This window comes from Drosophila erecta, unplaced genomic scaffold (genome assembly GCF_003286155.1).
Source record: "Drosophila erecta strain 14021-0224.00,06,07 unplaced genomic scaffold, DereRS2 tig00000021-arrow-pilon, whole genome shotgun sequence".
NCBI lineage: Eukaryota > Metazoa > Arthropoda > Insecta > Diptera > Drosophilidae > Drosophila > Drosophila erecta.
The window spans coordinates 26,042,042-26,064,041 of record NW_020825198.1 but is presented as its reverse complement, the minus strand read 5'-3'; the positions used below and the strand labels follow the sequence as shown (position 1 = coordinate 26,064,041).

Sequence of the window (22,000 nt, the reverse complement as noted above, 5' to 3'; positions counted from 1 at the left end):
GCATAATCATCTATATTGTAAATTGGTTCTATGCTATTTATATTAAGAAAATGTTTAGGTAAATTGTTGGTTCTACCGAATACTAACTCATATGGACAATAATTATGTACCATAGAGGGGGTCGTATTAAAGCAGTAGACGAAGTATCGAAGCCATACGTCCCAATCAGTCTTATCAACCGATATGTAAGATCGTATGTATTCGCTTAAAGTTCTATGACTTCTCTCGACTACTCCTACTGTTTGATGGTGGTGGGCGGTAGATGTTATATAATATCATAAATTCTGGGGAGTGGGAATTTATCGGACAACAATTTTTTATTGATTTGGCGATAATCAATTACTAAACGCCATTTCTTGTTTTCTGAATCCGGAAGGTATTTCTTAGGTACTAACAATAACGGACTATTACATTCTGAAACTTATGGTTGGACTATTTTATCGTCGATTAATTTCTGCACTTGAGACTGAATTTCATTTATTTGGCTATGAGGATTTCTATATTTTTTTATGTAAACTGGTTCGTCATCCTTCAATCTCAGTCTGTGCTTATAAAAATTATTTGCCGATATTGGTTCTGTGGTCAGGCCAAATATGTCTGTACATTTGCTACACAATTATTTTAGTTGTGTTTTAAATTGAGATGGGAAATTTCGGGACAATTGAGACATGACATCTTGCTCTCTGGATTCATTATTTGTTTGAACTACTTTGTAGTTCGAAAGTGGTTCATATTCCAAATTGTTAAAATCTATTAATTTATCAGCGTTAGTTGTATTTAAAATTCGGACACAGACATTCTGTGAAGTTGAGATGGAATTTGCAACATAGATACCTGTTTGTATCTCTTGCTTTGGAATCAATGCATTTTCATCTTCAATTGAAGATATTTTGATTTTTCGGACAACTTGAGATCGTGCTGGTAACAATATTCTGTTGTTACCAGAATCATATGTTATTGGGACATAAATCGGACAACTTAAATTAATGGGTCTAATAATAAACCAGTCTTCTGTTGGTTTGAACTCTAATTGGCAATTGAATTTTTTAATGAAATCAATGCCTATTATTCCATCGCATGGAATTGGAAATTGCTGATCTACTACATGAAAATTGTGTGGAATTATGAACTTATCTGTCTGTATCTAAATTGACGTTAAGCCTTTTGACTTAATCATCTTTCGGCTAATGCCTTGGATATTTATTCTGTTGTCTTCTTGGATATTATTAAAATAATCGGCTTCTTCCTTTAAAAGTGAAATATCTGCACCAGTGTCAACTAGGAAAATTAATATTTTTCCTGTTGCCACATGACTGAATGAAATGAATATATTTAGGCTGAGACCGACTGCGTAAACCTTTAGTTTTAGTTTTTTTTTGTTGCGGATTTGAGGGCTGTTGGTAGTTTCCCGAATTGTTTTGGGCTACTCTTACATTATTATTGTTATTATTGTTCTGGTAGTTATTGTGGCTACCTCTATTCGAGTTGCCACGACCTCTATAATTATTACCATTATTTTGGTTATAATTATTACGGTTATTGTAATTGTTATGGTTGTTATTGTGGTAGTTTCTATTATTATAGCGGCTGTTACCTCGACCACGACCATAACCTCTATAACTCTGGCCATGATTAGAATTACCTCTTTTGGATTACATCACTGAATTCACGTTTCCGGTAACTCTGGCACTGTCCATAGTTTTGCCTAAACCTGTCTGTAAGACTATTTTCACGGTTTCGTGTTCAGCTCTCTTTATCATGCCTCGAATTGCTTCTCGGTACTTATTTTGACGGCGTGCTCAAACGGCAAACCTTCATCGATATACGCGCCTTCTAAAGCTTACGTATATTATAGACTTCGGCAGTGAAACCTGTGGCTGTTTTGCCCTTTTGTTGCACCGCCTCCAATTTTGTCTTGATGGTTTCGGATGATTCGCCAACAATCGAGGTTTGCAATTTGACAATTATTCCTCGGATTGTTGTCTCACCTCGCACCAAGTTTGAAATAGTACCACGCAATTTTGATTTAATGACTCTTACCGCAATGTCCTCGTTTGGACCTTTTGCGAGGTCTACTAAATCGATCGATGTTATAAAGCTTTCTAGATCGATTTTCTGTCCATCGAAATTTGGGACTGCACAGGATACTTCCTTAATATACGCCCTTATGGCGCCTGAGTTGTCTGTCATTGTGACGGATTCCTCTTCTACTTGTTTTGGGAGGATTATTGTAGCTGGGATAGTGAGATCGTTTAGATCTTCTTCTTTAATCTCAGTTTCAGAATCGCTTATTATTTCTAATGTGTTTGGATCCACATTAGTCTCTATTGTCAGGGGAGAGTTTAAGATTGTGGGAATAGATATATCTAACTTATACTTTTCTTTTACGAAAATTCAATTTGTTCGCAATTTAATTAAAAACTTGGGCACGGTCGGCCAGTGATCCTTATCTAACTTTCCTTTTTGTTCATGGATTATCTCCCTAGCTCTGTTGAAGCATTCTACTAACACTGTCGCGTGTTTATTTGTAGTAGCTATTTGTATCGGTCTATTCTGTGACAAGCATTTATATGATTTGTTAGATTTATCTTTTATATCATTTATTATGGCTAATAAATTTTGCCAATCCATATTCAATTAAAATGAACATTATTATTCAAATTAAATTCATTTATTAAAAAAAAATTTCACTCATGCTTGACCATTTATTATGCAACTTATATAATTTGATGAAAGCATTTATCATCATCAGTAGAAAGATAGCAAGTCCAATTGCTGTTATCATATCTAAATTCTGGGACTCTACTTCTACTTTATTTATGACATTGGCAGTGGAGTCCACTGATTTTGTTTCAAGTAGGCCCATATTGGGCAAATTGTCTTTATGTTCTTTGTAAAATTTTTGAAAACTAACTCTATCTGCTAATCGGTCTGACTTACTTATTTGATTGCTCAGTACCGACATTTACATTTTTTCCTAGTTTGGCGTATAGCTTTACAGGCTATACTTCCGTCGGGCAGATATGTTTCCGCTCGAAGTTACAAATTTGTTACTTAATTATTTTCTTAAATATACATACATTATCTTATTCTTAAAAATGTTTCTAAATGTTAAATTCTTTTTTTTTTTATGTAAATTTTTTCTTAAAATTAAAAATTTTTTTTTTTCAAATTTTCTTGTTGTATCAAAATTTGTTTTTAAGTAATTTTTTGTATAAAAATTTGTTTTTTTTTAATATTTTTTTTTGTTGGTCTTGTATTAATTTAATCTTTTGTTTAACATTTTGCTTGGCGGTGCTGGCGCTGGATGATGCGCAGGTCAGATTACTGGTGCAACTCTTGCACGTGTGTTGACAATGGGGATTCCAGGACCCCTCACAGTCCGGTGGGCACTGTTTTTTTAGTTTTGGCATCAAGGCTCTGGGCGGTGGGACAAAACGGTTATTATTTGATGATAATGTTTTAATTATAGAGTGAGTGGTGCATGGGGTTTCTTGCGCATTTAATATATTAATATATATTATAATTTTGCAAATAGTCGAGCTCAGATTGCAACTCTTGAGCTGTCGACCATGTTGGTGGTGGGGTCTGCGTATATAGCAGCCACCTCAAGTGAGGTGGTCTTATTCCACCGCGCTTACTACCCATGACACTCTACTCACTCAGAATAATTGTCCGCCTTGTCAATATCTTTTTCCCAACGGAGCTGCCTTGAAGCGGTCAGCGGGGCCGGTGCAGGTCATCGCACAGGCAAAAATATTATTATAATTTTTTATCCACTCGCAGGGGGCGGTCCTATGCCTCCAGTACATTTTCTCTTTTTTTTTTTTGGTTCCGCGTTGGTACAAACGGCGGGTTGCCTTTCGCCCTTTTTTTTTTTTTTTTTTTTTTTAATTTTTCCTTTTTCAAACGCCGTCGGCATGTAAACAGTCAAATCGGTGACGTGTAGATGAGCCGGGACACAAGTCCGGGACACAAGTCCCGGACATCACAGCTATCCGGTGCGGCATGTAATGTTGTCCTTCTTTATTCTTTTTTTTTTTTTTTTTTTTCTCGATATAGATGAATTTTTTTTTTTTTTTATTGATTAAATTCATTGTAGAAGCACATATAAGCTTCTATATTTTTTTATATTTATTTTTATAATTTTGTTTTTGGGCATGCCGGACCTTTGTCACGGTCGCCATGTGGTGGCACGAAGTCAGGTTGTAAATAAATTCCAAATATATTCCTTGTAATTGTCGCAAAGTAAAGTTGATCACATTTTATTTTGTTTTTTTATATGTAGGCTCGCTCCTCTTTATTTAATCGTTTTCAAATTTAATATTGTCGCTTGAAATGTCTTAAAGTGAATGATTTACGAAATATTCTAAGTACCAAGAGCCACGGCTGCGCCGCTGGTGAAGCCAGCAGAGAAGCCGCTCTCTTTTACATATCTTATGTAACTATCTTATTAACTAGAGAGAGTTGCTATGTGTTTATCGCGACACTTGGTCAGCGTGAGATCGCTGACCATGCAATTATGCAGTATGGTTCATAAGTGGGCGATCATGTTACGCTTCCACTTGAATTTGTTTGCTTATGCTAACGCCGCTCAAAGATACAAAGTACTTATACTTATACCCATCTGATACAATGTATTGGGTACAGTGAGCATTCGCTATGCACGCATACCACAGTTGTGGTTCAGAAATCAATTTGACAATCGATTCATTTAAAGTCCTGAAATATCTGGAGTTCATAAAAAAGGGTTAATAAAAGCTTAAATCAATAATCAGATGTGAAAGTTGTAAATGAATTTGTGTACAAAAGAACTCAACATGATTATGGTTCAGCAGCATTAAATTGCAATCAATGAAATCTTGGGTGCCCCCTAGATTATCAAGTGAGTTAATAAAACGAACACATTATTACGAAATAGCATCATATGAAGGGAAAACGTTAGATCTAATTCGAAGAAGTTTGTATTGGCCGGGAATGGTTTCTCAAGTATCGAGAATGTTCGAAGCTTCGAGATATTTAGGTGTACCAAAGCCCAGAATGTATCATTTAAACCACACATGGGAAAACAAGCTCAATCGCAACGATCATTTTAGCATCTTTACGTAGGCATCTTTGGTCCTTACCCTCGAAGTACGCAAGGACACCTTTGTTTGTTAAGAGTGGTAAGTGCTAAATTTAATTGAATTCAACCAGTTGCTTAAGAAACGGTAAACCGTCCCATAATCTCAGCAATTCCCGAATATTTAAATTCGGATCAAAGGGAGTGCGATACAAATACTCATGCAATTAGTTCTGCATTAAGGAATCGTCATCGTTTTAATAAAGGAATTAATTATGACCAGCCTTTCTTAAAGCCTTAAAGGGCAAAAATGTTCTTATTAATAATTCGATGTAAGAGAGATGAGTTGAAGAAAAATATAGAAATTGTTTATGAAAAACAGGCTGCTCAGTTTAATTTGCGAATGCCGACAATTATATATAAGTAAGTTAAGTTATATGAAACCTAATACCAACGTGCTGACCCAGCATTGGGCCGGCTGCTCGTGCGCAGCTTGCAAAACCGCCGCTGCGAGTCTCTTTTGTTATAATTTAAGTTTCAGTTCTAAGCGAGACCTCTACCAATAAAGAGCAAGCAACTCCGGCTACTTGCCGTAAAAACATATTTCATTTGACTTCATTTATCCACACTGAGCCAGAAGGCCAGTGGTCAGCAAAGGGGGCAAAGTCACACTCTCCACCATAATCTTCGTAAGAAGACTCCCGCCTGGATAACTACAGGAACACGGGAACAACATAAATTACACCCTATCCGCCGAGGCCATCCACTGAGAGGATCCCTGGACATTAGGATATAATTAATTTATACAGTGCGGCAAGAAGTCTTTTAAAGAAATTTCAACCAAAGTGATTTTACTGAAGGAATTAATGTCAAACTATGACCAGCCTTTCTTAAAGCTCGAACACAAGAACAGCAAAGAAATTTAGTAAATTTGCAAAATTAAGCAAAAATAAAACGATAAAATAAAGAGATAGGGGGGTTGATAATTTTTTTTAAGAAACCGCACCAAATTGGCATACACCTGGTCGAATATATTAATGTATATTATATTAAAGTCGTGTTTAAGTTGTTGGGCACACGTGGTTAGAAATTTGTTGAACATTCAAGCGCTGGTACCGGGATACACCCTAACCAAGGCACCACGACAGAAATTCACTTAAGGCTGTAAATTCGTGTGAATATATCCCATTACCAAAATTTGTAATTGTTGGCAGCATAGGTATGTGAACGATATAAAAAAAGGAGTTAACGTTCCCGTATTTGGCCATTTGTGAAACCACACAGAATTACTAGCGTTTTAAACTATTGGGCTAGAGTCAATTGAAGCCTCGCATGGTATTTTGTTGAGCTTATAAGCTTTTTTATTAGCTATTGTTAACAAAGAAAAACAATGATTTATATGCAGCGATGTAGCGAGAGAGAGAGAGAGAGAGAGAGAGAGAGAGAGAGAGAGAGAGAGAGAGAGAGTGAGAGAGAGAAAGAGAATACAGCAACTCGGGCGATTCAACCTATTCCAGGAATCATCTATACTGAAATGAGTGTTGTTATAATGGCCAACGTAACTGGCTAATCCTTCGGTGCGAGGAGTTTCGGTAAGGTGGGTTTCGGTTTTTGAAGTCCAAGTTCTTCAGTGAAACTACGGCAAGTGAGTTTGATGACTGTACAATTCCAATGTATTATACGGAGATTTTACAAGCAAGACTCTTCGATCGAAGTTCCAGTATTGTCTTTTAATGTTGTAGGTATGCGCTACAAACAGACCTTCGGTGAATGGGTTTTTCTCTTTGGTGAGGTGAGGTTTTCAAGAGCTTCAAAACCTTGATCCCAGTTAGTCGATTTCAAGAAACTCTTTGCAAAAGTTTTCCAATAATATATTGAATAACATAAGGTACAGGTCGAAGGGCTGAGATTTGTGGCAAGAAAGGCGGATATGCGCAAATCAGATGTTCTATTACTTCCGACCTGATTGAATGACTCATAGCTTGTCATAGGAAAATCCATATTCCCCAGCGTCATGCATAGCTGCTCCAGAAACGATGCCATGGATTCCCACGTTGGAATTAAATTTTTTAAGCCTGGGTCTTTCAAATTATCTTCCCATTTCGCCTGACTCGCATGCAGCTTTTGAAGAATTAGCTGGATATTGATGAATCCAGCGACTTGTTCCCATTCTGAGCCCATTCCAGAGAAGAAAAGTGGTACAAGAAGTCTGTGCCAGTGACATCAAACGCATAAGGTTCATCAAGACCCTCCTTTGGGAGTTCCGCCTTTGCATTCATGACCATGAGCTTTAATGGCCATTGTAACTGGGTTATCCTTCGTTATTTTAATTATGTTACGTTACATTGATATCTAATGAAGAGTTTTTCAACCGACCATTAACTTGAAGAAGCCAAACTTGGTCAATGAAAGGTGAAAGCGAATACAGTGTGCGTTATGAAAGTAATGCGCATGGTTTCATTGTCACGTAACTACCTGTCGTAGCACGCTCGGACCTGTCTGAAAATTTGGGGCGGAGTCTCTCCTTTCCAACGCGCTCGGTCTCAGTTCGCTCTGAGCAATAGAAGTGGTAGGACGTGTCGTAGAGCGAAGTCATTTTTTCTGTAGTGTCACGGTGCGATGGAGTGTTCGCTGGAACAGCGGTACGCCATAAAGTTTTGTGTGCGACTTGGCAAAAATGCATCGGAAACTTATCAAATGCTTCGAGAGGCCTTTAAGGAGGAGTGCATTTCGAGATCCAGATTGCTATTAAAATAATAGGACACGCTGACAGTGCCCTAGAATCATACAACGTACCCCTTAATTGGGAAGCTATTTCTAGGTGTTTGACCCTACATTTCGCGGATAAACGAGACTTCGGAACACACGAGTATCAAATGATTACAATAATACAAGGTGGTCATCAGTCTGTGGATGAATTTTACCAGGTTGTTTATAAACACCTATCTTTAATTCTGAACAAAATTGTTTCTTTGGGTCTAGGCAGAGAAGCGGAAATGGTCATGACAAAATCTTACAGAGATAAAGCTCTGGATACTTTTGTCCGAGGACTGCGAGGTGACTTATCTCGTTTGCTTGGGATTAAGGAACCCATAGATCTCCCAACTGCGCTACATCTGTGCTTAAAACTGGAAAACCAATCATTCCGTACTAACTATGCGACTAGTAGAATTCAAAGCAACAATAACCAATTTCGAATTATTGACCAACGACAAACAGACCTAATGACGTCGAACAATCTACATTATCGGCAACCGCCACCAGTTCCTCCACGGAACCTACCACAACAAAACCAAATCAATATGCCTAGATACAATAATCCTAATTACGGACAACAACAAGCACCCAATATGTTCGGACAAAATTATAAGCAATTCGGGTACCAATTATCCCCAAGGCAGAATCCTAATCTGCAATTTCGGCAAGCTCAATATGTTAATCCGTTGCGCCCAACAGCGCCTAAGCCAATGCCACGACCAGAACCAATGGAAGTGGATCCCAGTATTCAAACTAGAATGGTAAATTATATCAACAGACCACAGTTTGAAATTGGCAAAAGACCACCACCACCACAGACAAACGAAGTGGACAAACGTCAAAGAAATTTTAATATCCAAACAAATAACGATGATCAACCAGTGCAAATGACAGCCGAAGCATATGCTACCATAACTGATTACGAACAAGCAAAAGCCGACCATGAAGCACGGGAATGCTATGACCAAACTTTAGAGGACTACATTGATCAATATGACGGGACCGAAGACGAAAATAACTATGACTACCTTGAATTTTTTTGAATAAAAACTCCTCACTTCCCTAGTAACTAGTAACTAGTAACTAGTAACTAGTAACTAGTAACTAGTAACTAGTAACTAGTAACTAGTAACTAGTAACTAGTAACTAGTAACTAGTAACTAGTAACTAGTAACTAGTAACTAGTAACTAGTAACTAGTAACTAGTAACTAGTAACTAGTAACTAGTAACTAGTAACTAGTAACTAGTAACTAGTAACTAGTAACTAGTAACTAGTAACTAGTAACTAGTAACTAGTAACTAGTAACTAGTAACTAGTAACTAGTAACCTAGTAACAAATCCCATACCCAATAAAACCAAGTTTAATGCTGTCACTGTTGGGGCAGTATTCAAGTAACTCATCATAAAATAGCCAACCTTTTCAATCATCCGGATATAAATATAAAATTTGTTCTACTACCCTCCCTGACATCCTTCGATGCTATTTTACAAAATGATAGCCTTAAGGATTTAGGGGCAGAAATAAAAATCAGTAAAAACCTAATGACAACCAAATATGAGATTAATGTGCCGATCAAAGAAAAAAAATATGAAGCAGTCAATAGCATTATCCCAAGAACAGACAATTTAACCGAAAAACAAAGAAAAGACTTGGACCAACTAGTAAAAAAGTATCCGACACTATTTGCTAAAACAGACGAAAGACTTACATACTCCACAAATGTCAAGGCAGAGATCAGAATAAAAACAGACATACCAGTGTTTTCCAAATTTTACCAATACCCTATGCCTCTCAGAGATGAAGTGAACAAACAGGTCAAAGAATTATTGGATGACGGAAAAATTCGTCCATCCCGATCACCAATACAACTCACCAGTGTGGGTTGTTCCAAAAAAAGCAGACGCATCAGGTAAAAAGAAATATGGTCAGGAAACTTAACAAGGTGAAAAAAAAAATTTTCAGAACCTTGCAAGAAGCTAACATGAAATGCCAGTTAGACAAATGCGAGTTCTTCAAACCCAGAGTAGAATTCTTGGGTTTTGTCATATCAGACAAAGGCATCAAGACAAATCCGAATAAAGTGTTGGCCATAGCCAATTATCCCCAGCCTAAAACGCTGAAAGAACTACGAGAATTTCTAGCTAGTTATTACAGAAAATTTGTTAAAGATTTCGCTAAGATGGCTCCCTCTTAGCTCCCTTTTAAGAGGGGAAGATGTACGTGTATCCAAGAGAGAGTCTGCAAAGAAATTAATCGACCTTAATCAAGAAGCGTTAGAGGCATTTAACAAACTAAAGAACGCACTTGTATCTAAAGAAGTAATACTACAACACCCTGACTATAATAAAGAATTTCAGCTAACCAATTACGAAATGGGGGCGGTTTTATCACAGAATGACAAGCCAATCGCTTTCTTGTCCAGATCACTTTCAACCACAGATGAGAATTACGCAACAAACGAAAAAGAAATGCTAGCGATAATATGGGCATTAAAATTCAAAAATTACCTATACGGTAAAGCAAAGGTGAAAATTTTCACTGACCACGAGCCCTTAACGCAATTTCTTAGTAACTGGAATGGAAACAGTAGAGTAAAAAGGTGGAAAAACTATCTCGAAGAATACAATCATGAATTACTTTACAGACCCGGTAAAGAAAATGTTGTAGCCGACGGGTTGTCAAGGATCAATGAAATAAATTCGGTTACTACTCAGCATAGTTCAGAAAGTTCTGGAGAATATCTGATTCCGAGTATTGAGGTACCTATAAATGCGTTTAAAAATCAAATCTTTATAAACATAGGGACTGACAGACTACAATTTCAGCATACCGCATCCCACATTTCACAGACACACCATAAGCCAACCAGAGTACGATAGTGAAACACTTCTTAAAATACTAAAAAATTATCTTAATCCATCAGTTATAAACGGAATCTTTACTGAAGAAAAAATAATGGGAGAAATACAGAAAATCTACCCTCAACACTTTAGAAACGTTAAATCGAGATTTACATCTTTAATTGTCAAAGATCTCGCAACAGAAGCAGAACAGGAGGAAATAATCCTCCAAATTCATAATAGAGCTCATCGAAATACCCTAGAAAACAAGCAGCAACTATCAGACAAATTTTACTTTCCCAAGATGAAACAGAAAATAGCGGCTCTAATAAAATAGTGCAGAGTTTGTAAAGAAGAAAAATATGATAGACATCCCACTAATCCCGAAATATCTAAAACACCTATCCCTGAATATCCAGGACAGATAATACACATAGATATCTATTCGACGGAAAAGAAATTAGTTCTAACTGCCATAGATAAATTTTCCAAACTTGCACAGGGCAAAATAATAAAATCAAAAGCCATCGAAGACATTAAAAAACCATTGCATGATATTTTATTCTATTATGGTGTGCCACAGTACGTTGTAATGGATAACGAAAATTCCCTTAATTCCGCTACAATAACTTTTATACTCAGAGACCAGTTAGGTATTCAAATCTTTAAGGCCCCACCTTACAAAAGTTCCGTAAATGGACAGGTCGAGAGATTTCACTCGACCTTGTCAGAAATTATGCGCTACCTAAAAACTAAACAAGGACATAAATCATTCGAAGAATTAATCGATAGAGCTATCTACGAATACCATTATACCGTTCACTCAGTGACGCGAACAAGACCACTGGACGTATTCTTTGGAAGAAATATTACTACAAACCCCGAACAATTTATAAAAAGTGGACAAGATAATATAGACAAAATCAAACAAAAACAATTCAAGGACCTAGAAACTCACAATAAGACAAGGAAAGAAATAAAAAGCTATTTACCAGGACAAGAAATTTTCGTAAAAAAGAATTCAAGGCTAGGGTCTAAGCTAACTGCTAGATTTCAAAAAGAAACAGTAAAAGAGGATAGGAACACAACAATTCTTACAGAATCGGGAAAAATAGTTCACAAAAGTAATATAAGAAATTCATAATTTTTCAGGTTATTATTATTACTATTGAGCCTGACCACAACAGATGGATTCGTAGAAGTAACCAATTATACTGATGCCCAAACAATTTCTATCTACCAAGGGATAGGAAAAATAAGAACCTCCACCATAAAAATAGTCCATATAATTGATCTTAATTTCATAGAAAATACACTTGACAAATTATCCTATTACATTGAAAATTAATTAAAAACTAACAGTTTGTACCCTACACTACACTATGAAATAACTCAAACATTCACTGCATACCACACATTTACTTCAAATTTTAATACACGTCATACTAGATCTATTAATTGGATCGGTTCGGCCTGGTAGTACGTGGCAGGAAGCCCTGATCACGATGACTTAGTTACAATAGAACAAACACTTAACAATATAATTTCAAATAACAACGAACAACGCCGCAGACAACTCAGCTTAGCTTAGGGATAGCATTGATCTAAGTAATCAGTCACAATCTTATATCTAAATAAAAAACACCGAAATTACTTTGAAGTGTTTAATTTATAAAGTATTAACTTGTATATGCAATCTTGCGTAATCAATAGGAATTATTTTTAATGCTTGATGCTTCTAACCTTTACTGAATATTACAGACAAAAGTTTGTTGCTCAACAACAAACAGTCATGTATGGTTTTTTATGCAAAAAATCACGTCGGAACTGAGCTAATATTCTTTTTTTTTTAGCTATTTTAATGATAAGACAATTTAAATTTAGTGTTTTCGAATGAATATATTTTATTTTAAACGTGAGTTTATATGTTCCCGTAGCTTGTCTGCATACGGGATGAACAAAATTAGTGCATAGCTGTGCCGTATAGCTTAATTGTGTCTCCAAAGTTGGCATGTTTACAATTAATAACTTTAGGAACTACTAGTGACTACGAGACCCGACAGTTATAAAAATATATATATCATTGATGTTAAAGAAAAATATGTATAATATTTTTTTTATTTATTTGTTATTTAAAAACCTAAACTATATAATGAACCTAAAAAAATTTGCACTGCGAAATTCGTATGCATATTCTTATATTGCATTTCGTGGCACTACACGAAGAAAGTAAAATTTGCCATTATAACGAGTTATAATGAGTTATAGACCAATCAAATGGTATCGCAAAAGCAGATATACGCTTTAGAATTTTTGTTGGATTGTTTGTTTATAATAAAACAAACCTCAATGGTTCAAAAAGAGTTGACACATATACTAAATTTAGGGTCTATACTTTGTAGTAAGTTTACAGAAGATTAAGTAACATAATTGATCGGCGGTTCTATGCTCCATCGACGCCTCTTCGTCCTGATCGACAACTTGAGCTGTGGAGCCACAAACGTGATCTAGGGGCCACAATGTGTGTCGCTCTTTAGGACAGAATCACCGTTGCAGGACATTCAGAAAGCCTACGTCTGTTATCACCGCTTTTATCACAGGATACCACATACTGTAGCACCCTCACAGTATGTAACCTTGTAGGTGACAACTTGACACCAAGACATTGATCCCCCAGGTCTCGGCTGGAATACTTGCTCACTTGCTGACGCACTCCTCACTGACTGGCTCTTTACTGACTGCCCTGCCTTGCACACGCCTTAAGAATCTATCCAACTGTCTGGCGTTACGCGTCTAGACTGCGCGAACGCAGCCTGTACTTTGAGCGCATATACTTGGGGACGTATTCTGACTGAGTACTTTCGGGGTGCGCTTGCGCCCTCTAAGGCGATTCCTTTTTTCCCCTTCCTTGCGCACCAATAGGGGGTCCAATAGTCCCCCGGTAGTGAGGCCTTTTTTGCCCAATTACCACATGCATGCCTTATCTTAACTTTTTAGCCAATAACGTTCCTGAGATATCGACCTTCATACAGACAGACAGACGGACGGACAGATGGTCTCGGCTATTGATCCTGATCAAGAATATACATATGTAACTTTATATGGTCGGAAATGCTTCCTTTTACCTGTTACTTTTCAACGACTCTAGTATACCCTTTTAGTCTACAGAAACGGAATAAACTGTGTCTGCTTCCACTTAAAAATGGCACGCTGCTAACGAGCGAAGTACTGGGTCTCGCAGCTGCCAGCAGCTCTTAAATTTATTAATTGTAAGCATGTCAACTTAAGAGGCACAATTAAGATCTACGGCAAATAGCTAGTAAACAGCTTAACAATAATTTAACTCAAAAATCTTACTAAATAAGCCATCAGTTTTCAAACCGTAGAAATTCAGTTGGTGTTATGATAGGCACTTCCGAAATCACATATTTTTATAACTTTATACGCATAGTATTACAAAATGTTAATGTATCTTTCTGATATATTAAAACAACTTTATGGGAAGTATGAATAGTAGTATTTACTGTATGTAATGTGTTGGTGTAAATAACAAGCCCACTGGGAAAAAAGTCATAATCTTTGCTTTAAAGGGTGGCATCCGTGTAAAGCTTATTGAATTGAATTTATAAATAAAAGAATTTTACCAACATTGTTTATTTCAGCAACACATTTCTGAATATCATACGTTCAAGCTAGGAGATCTATCGCCTCATGTGTTTGCTATAGCAGAAGCAGCTTATACCAGCATTGTCGATGATAACATAAATCAGGTAAATTGCATAACTGTTGGATTCATTTGTATACCCCCTATATAAATTTTTCAACGTACTTGATATTTATGATCATATGAAGTGCGTCCGTTCCTTTGTGCACACACTTGTAGCTTTATAACTATCTTGTTTCTTCGGTATGCACCAGTTTTCGAAAATATATAATTTCGGTTTTAATTTGATAAACATCGAACGTCAATATTTCATAGGTGTCATATGAACAGAAAAATGACTAGCTTATTAATGGAAACTATCCTAGCTTCGTTGCGTTCTAACTCGGTATAAACCAGTTTGTTTGACAATATATACTTTCGATTGTAATTAATTATATCGTGTTAGTGCTAAACAGTCGGTAAATTAAACGAAATTGATATTGCCATTAAAAAGAAAACAACAACAATCCATTAACCATAAGAAACCTTGTCTCAAACCACTTCACAAAAATTAAACTTATATGGATCCTCAGCCACATTGCCATATTAGTCAACGAATACGCCGACAAAACAGCTAAAGATGCCCACAGATGCCCCCTCAACTGTGGCGACATTTCTCGCCACATCAAAAAATACGTCAACTCTAAACGAACAGAACTGCATAACAATATTACTCCCTGGTACAAGCTCATCCTTCAAGCTACCACACCAAACTCCTCCTATAACACCTCATCACACAACAGGAAAACACAAATCTTTATGAACAGGGTCAGGCTTGGACACACCAACCTCACCAATGCCCACTACATGAACAGATGTCGTTAGACCATCGTTAAAGACCATCGTTAAAGCCCATTACAAGTCTTCCATAAGGAGTACATATCTGGCACCAGCGGCAAAAAGGGTCATCAACATAAGTCAGCACACTTCCGCACTCCTGTCCATAGGCAATTTAAACTAAGAAACTGGGGTTCAAATGTACCGGCCGTTATGTAGGGAGTTTCGGAAAATGATTAGGATAGGTCTCTGCTAGGTCCATGCTAGGTCTCGCATGGAATCCGGGTTTGGTATGCTGTTGTTGTCATTTTAAACCCTTCAATTAGCCGCAGTCTTATCCGCAATTGCCCGATTTTTTGATCCTATTGGTTTGGTTGGCCCGGTTATCTATCACAAAGTATAACAGCTGCGGAAGAAGATGTCTCGAGACAAAAGCATTCCTTTGGCACGAGATTCAAAATGACGAGATTGTTGCAGAACTGTTCGACAAATTCGTCATGCCTCGGACAATCGCATTACTTTGTTTAAAGTGTAGAGTAGCTCCCCTGAAAAACCTAACAGAGCCAAAGCTCTTGCTCGAGTTATCGCAATATCTATAAGCTGAAAGTATTCAAAGAAAATGTCGCTGGTGCGACTCTATTGTAGCCCTCAAGATTAAACGTATTTGTAGCAAACTTGTAGTAGCTGCAATTCAATGGAATTCCAAATGCTTTAAGACCGGAAAATATTCGTTCTCAAGGGGCTCTACCCACCGTTTGGTTTGAGGCAGGGGCTTGTCAGTAAATATTGCGATGCGATCGCGAACGTCTGAACATTTGCCCGACTTTACTGCTGTTATTGCCTCCAATATTACCGAATGTCAGCCCAGTTTTGACATTGACGATCGAGATCGAGATTTTCATTGCCCTCAGCACATCGATTTTTTTTATTGGCGCCGGTCTCTTCTACGAACTGCTGTGCGTCTGTCAAGTTAAGCGTGGTTGTACCCCTAATAAGAAAAGTCATGGACCATCATCTCTTTATAGCCTCATGTGTAATTAACACAATAAAATTAACTGAGAAGTTAATACCATAAAATCTTCGTACACTAAGGCAATAGTACGGCTAGCTTGAGCCGCATTCACCCTTCATTGACAAACTTGGACTTATTCGATTAGATGGTCGGCTGGAGTACTCTCCGTTGAATTTCAATCACCGCAATCAAACCGAAGGATCACACAGTTGCCATGGCCATTACCCTCGTCTCAGCATATTTGGATCCAAATTTTTACCTATTTGGGGGAGAAAAACTGTGAAAAAGATAGTAAGCAAGTGCTTCAGGGGTTTACGAACAAAACATCGCTTAGTTGAGCAGATATTGGCTGATCTACCAAAGGAGCGTGTCAATGGAACTGATGCGTTTAAAGTCCCTGGAAACGACTTCTATGGAGCTATCAAAGGTCTCTGTTAGTTCCCTTCTTGTACAGCCTAATTATGGTCCGAAAAAACTTTGTTGGCGCGAAGAACGAGTTGCTACAAGTTAGGCAACTATTCCTCAGCGTCGACAACACTAAAGCAGTTTTGGATTTTTGCGTCACCAATGCTCACTACATGAACAGATCCCTTCCCAACATATGTCCCCTTTGGACATATAACACCAACTCTTTTTGCTAAACTCCAACCTAATTCATAAAATATAAAACTATTTTATTTTCTCACTCTGTATAAACTAAGGCCCTAACTGCTAATGCTCCTAGTTCTTAGTTACCTTATAGTTTTATACTTTAAGTTAGCTTTAAATAAATAAATAAATTTCACGACAATCGAGACGAGATTCGCAAAGCTGCAAAACAACAGATCCGTGTTTTGTAAAACGAGAACAAAAATACATTCAACCTCAGACGCAAACCAGCAGCATCGTACAAAGTCGGAAATATTTTCGCTATAGCTGGATTTATGACTAATGCTAAAGGCCAAGAATTTGGTTCCATATCAAGTTAACAGGTTTAAGGAAGCGTTTTGACCCTACAAAGTATTTACTCTTCGATATACTCTTGATCACGATCATAAGCCGACTTGACCTATATATGTCCGTTTGTCTGACAAAATTTCGTTGAGTGGTAGAGTAATGGGTCGTAAATGTCGGAGGAGAGTCAAGATATCGTATTTTTAATATTATACCTGTTAACGTATTGAAGTTGAAGTATAAAGCTGCGTGGAAACTCGTTTGTATATTCGTTCTAGCGCGTCTCAACTAGTGTAGGCTGGCTAAATATGGGTGCATACAGATGCGCCTAGTCAAAAATTGGAATTAAAAAGGGTTGGAGCGCATAATAGAAACAATAAGCAGCAAAAAAACCGAAGTTTTTAAGTGATTTTTTTTTGTGTTGCGCCTGTTGCACAGAGTTAGGACGACATACTCCAGCGAAATGTGTACCTCCGTGGCTTGATTAACCATCTGCAGGCCGAAAATTCTTGTTGCACTGGCAGATTTGCAGTATTATTTAAAATCATTTGATAAGCTGTGAAAAATATAATAGAATGAATAGTTGAATTAAAAATCAAATGTTACCTCCGATTACTTTTAATAAGATATTCATTTTAAAAATTTTGACCTATTATACCATAACCGTTTTGATTTTTCGAGGCAATTTATGCAGTTGAAATATTTTGTGTGTATCGTCACATAATTTTTGAAGGAACCGAGCACCAGAGGTCCTTGGAGGGAACGCATATTTCGCCATTAAATATGGCTCCGTACGTTTTTGATGAAATTCATTTCTGGATATTACGTTGGCATCATTATATATTGGAATCTTGTATTGAAAATTAAATTTACCTAATTAATTAATTTACCTAATGAGACGACGGCTTCGGAAGAATTAGTTTAATATCCATATCTTTAATGAATTCTTTTATACTCTTTTGCAGAATGGTTAGATATTGTGTCTATTGCATAATCCCATCATTAAATGCAATGTTTTACACATAAACTCTCAGACCAATTTTGATCGGTAACAGAATTGACGGAGCTCTAGTCCAATACTATGATCGTCAATCTGACTTGAAACGATTGATCATAATTTCATCTGAACACATTATTTGAGCTGCCACAATTCATTCACCATGCCAAATTGCACATAGGAACTTAAGAAATCAAAATTAATTTGGTCGAATTATTATGTTTGAAATAAACATTTCTTTAACAAAACTGGTGCAAAACTGTAACATTTGACTTTTTTCTACCCGTTACTACTAGACTAAAAGGGTATACTATATTCGTTGAAAAGTATATAACAGGTATAAGTAAGCGGTTCCGAACCTATGAAGTATATATATTCTTGATCAGGTTCAATAGCCGAGCTCGAATGTTGAGATTAATCATGCATATTCCAGAGACATAGGCGCAGCTCAAACGCCGACTCAAACGCCCATAAAAGGCAGCAACCGGACACTCCCACTATTTTGGAAAATAATTTGCTTATTTAAAATTGTATTATTTGTCTTGCCAATTGGTATCGGTATTAATTGCCACTCCAGTTCTAACGTACACAACAAATTTTTTTCTTTTTTTTTGCCAATTCCATTTGATATGGCAAAGAAATGTTTAACTTTCTCGTTCGCACTCCCACTAGCTGAGTAACGGGTATTTGATAGTCGGGGAACTTGACTATAGCGTTCTATCTTGTTTTAGTTTTCAATTTGATTTATGGATGTTTACATCGAAAGCAACGCACACAAGATCGAACTGTTAGTCGACTAACTTCTTAAGCATTAAACAACTATATTTTTCGCTGAAAAGACTTACCAGAGCTCGAATGCCATTTTGATAATTTACTAAGCTTTTTAGTGTTTTTTTTTTTTAGGTTCCGGCTTTTGAAGATTCGTTAATATGGGATTGTATTAATGGCTCTAGAGCTGGCTCCATGCTCTCTCGAATTTTCATTCAAAAGCCAGAGAAAAAGCGCTCTAGAGCCATCAGCTCTTTTGTACGTATACAGCTATAATCGACCAAAATATGACCTTCACTTTACAAGTTTTTTATTATTATTATAATTATAATTATTATAAGTTTTATATATTATTTTTGATCGATTGCCAACATGTAAAAAACTATACTATTTTTCGAATACATCATAGCAATAGTAATAGCCGAAGATATGTATATAATAATACGTAATAAATTTCATAAATTTCTTTCTTCTAGAATAATTGTCGTTAGAGTATTCAGCTTAGGGTGTGTAAAGCATATTTGAAGTCAATGTTTCTAAGGTGCTTATGTCCGCACTTCGTGTCTCAAAAAAATGAATATTTCTTGTAAATACCTATAGATTTGCAACAAAACTTTTTGCCACGCCCACTCCAAGGCCCACAAGCCGCCCAAAGCTGTCACGACCTCACTTTTAAAATATTTTAAAGTTATTTTTCATTTCATTATTTTTTCCCCAATTTCTACCGATATTCCAGAAAATTTTGAAATTTCTCGTTAGCACTTCCACTAGCTGAGTAACGGGGAGGAGTAACTATCTGATAGTCAAGGAACTCGACTAAAGCATTCTATCTTGTTTTATATTTATTTTATATATACCGGCATTTTTATACCCGTTACTCGTATAGTAAAAGGGTATACTAGATTCGTTTAAAAGTATGTAACAGGCAGAAGGTCGTTTACGACCATATAAAGTATATATATTCTTGATCAAGTTCAATTGCCGAGTCGAACTGACCATGTCTGTTTGTCCGTCCGTCTGTCCGTATGAACGCCTCGATTTCAGGAACTGTAAAAGCTAGAATGTTGAGAATAAGCATGCAGCTTCCAGAGACAAAGACGCAGAGCAAATTTGTTAAACCATGTGTCACGCCCACCTAAACTACCACAAGCCGCCAAAAATTATTATATTCTTCAGTTTTGTCGATTTGTCAGAAATTGCTTACCACGCCCACTCTAACGCCTACAAATCGCCCATAACTGCCATGCGCACAGTTTTGAAAAAATTTTAAATTTTTAAATTCTATTATATGTGTTACACTTCTCTTTTGCACATACACTAGCTGAGTATGGGGTATCTGATAGACGAGTAACTCGACTATAGCGTTCTCTCTTGTTTTGATCAAAATCGGACGAATTTCTCATGTAACTGACAAAGGAAAGGTGTGCATTTTGGTAAAAAAAAATTTCATTTGTCCGCACTGGTTGAAAAGCCCGTGATAGTTTAATATCACAAGTGAATATTGAAGACAGTTCGACAATATGCAGTGCCAAAACCCCTGTTGGTATTTGAACTAAAGAAACTAATTTCCGTCTATCGTCCCGAGATTTAAGTTCATTCTGGCGGACAGAGAGATGCACGACAGACTGACATTGGTAGATCAACTCGGCTACTGATCCGAATCAAGAGTTCAAATTAAATATTTTTAAGAGTGAGCCAGGGGACGGTCCCTCGCAGCAGTCACTGTACCTTGGCTGGTTGGCCGATGTGCCTAGCCCACATGTAGCTGTAGTTCCTATGTTGGAATAGGAAGATTATGTTGGAAGGGGAACTACCCTTCTTAACTGTTGGACACAGTCAGTTTTCAATATGATGAAAGATATTTAACGGCTGTTGCCGGAGTTGCTTTGCATGAGCTAGTGCTCCTTTTTATTAAGGTGATCAAAACTGAACTGAAAAACTTATCAACTATAGTAAAGCTAACCGCGGCCGGCAAGCCGACCGCTCGTCCAGCAAAGTGCTGACACTAGCAAAAACAGCATATCTCACCATACCGGCAACCAATGGGATTTAGGCACAACCCCTAAAGGCATTTATGCTGAATTTGCATATAAAAACTCTAGAGTGATCCAATAATCACCCAAGACTTATACCGACTTAAGTTTATCCATTAATTGTCTTAACTTATATAGTGAAATGTTTAAACTTAAACCGAGTCGAACAAATATCCCGTCTCGTGGACTAAGAACAACGCTAAGAAATAATATAATAAAAAGATCAATGAAATAGGTTCACGTCTTTATTGATTAAATCTCAGCTTATGACTAACTCTTGCGACAAAAATATTTCTTGTGCTGCCTTGTGCTTTACATTAATTTTGGGACCGAGCTATCCCGCTTGGGGTATTTGTTGTATACAATAACGAAAGATTTGGAGTGCCTGTAAGGAGAGCGGCATCGCTCACTCCGGATGTGGTTGTTTATATTTAATGAGGATTGCGTGGGATCGCCTATTCAGCATATTCTTATATTAGTTTGGCAAATATCTCACTTCCGCCTTTTTGTCTTTTGAATTTCGGGGCTATGTACAAAGCGCTACAGAGCTCGTATCTGGCAATACTATAATTAATTTGAAAGGTCTTGACATAACCTACAAAACGACGCTATGCATGATTGAGTTCAACTTTACGCCACCAAGGGCATTCGCCATGGACAGGAACAGGTAGTAATCACTTGGCGCTATGTCCGGGCTATATGGTGGATGCGATAAAACCTCCCATCCGAGCTCCCGTAGCTTCTGACGAGTCATCAACGAAGTGTGTGGTCTGGCGTTGTCCTGGTGGAACACTACACCCTTCCTGTTGGCCAATTCTGGACGCTTCTGGTCGATCGCCTGCTTCAAGCGGTCCAGTTGTTCGCAGTAGATGGTAGAATTAAGCGTCTGGCCATATGGGAGCAGCTCATAGTGGATGATTCCCTTCCAATCCCACCAAACACACAGCAAAACCTTTCTGGCTGTCAACCCGGCTTGGCCACTGTTTGGGACGATTCACCGGCCTTCGACCACGACCGTTTTCGCTTGATATTGTCGTATGTGATCCATTTTTCGTCGCCAGTCACCATCCGCCAGTCACCATCCATCGTTCCGTTTCAGCAGCATATCGCAGGCG

The 22,000-nt window shown here is 37.3% G+C and overlaps 1 protein-coding gene across 3 annotated transcripts in view; it reads left to right on the top strand.

Annotated features, from left to right (window-relative positions):
- The window catches only part of LOC26526255 (unconventional myosin-VIIa), a 713,556-nt gene that overhangs the window by 85,061 nt on the left and 606,495 nt on the right, over positions 1-22,000 (top strand). For all 3 annotated transcript variants that reach the window (XM_026976734.1, XM_026976731.1, XM_026976733.1), the window contains one exon: positions 14,325-14,432. In XM_026976734.1, the coding sequence (XP_026832535.1) occupies positions 14,325-14,432 (108 nt within the window). The remainder of the gene's footprint in view (positions 1-14,324; positions 14,433-22,000) is intronic.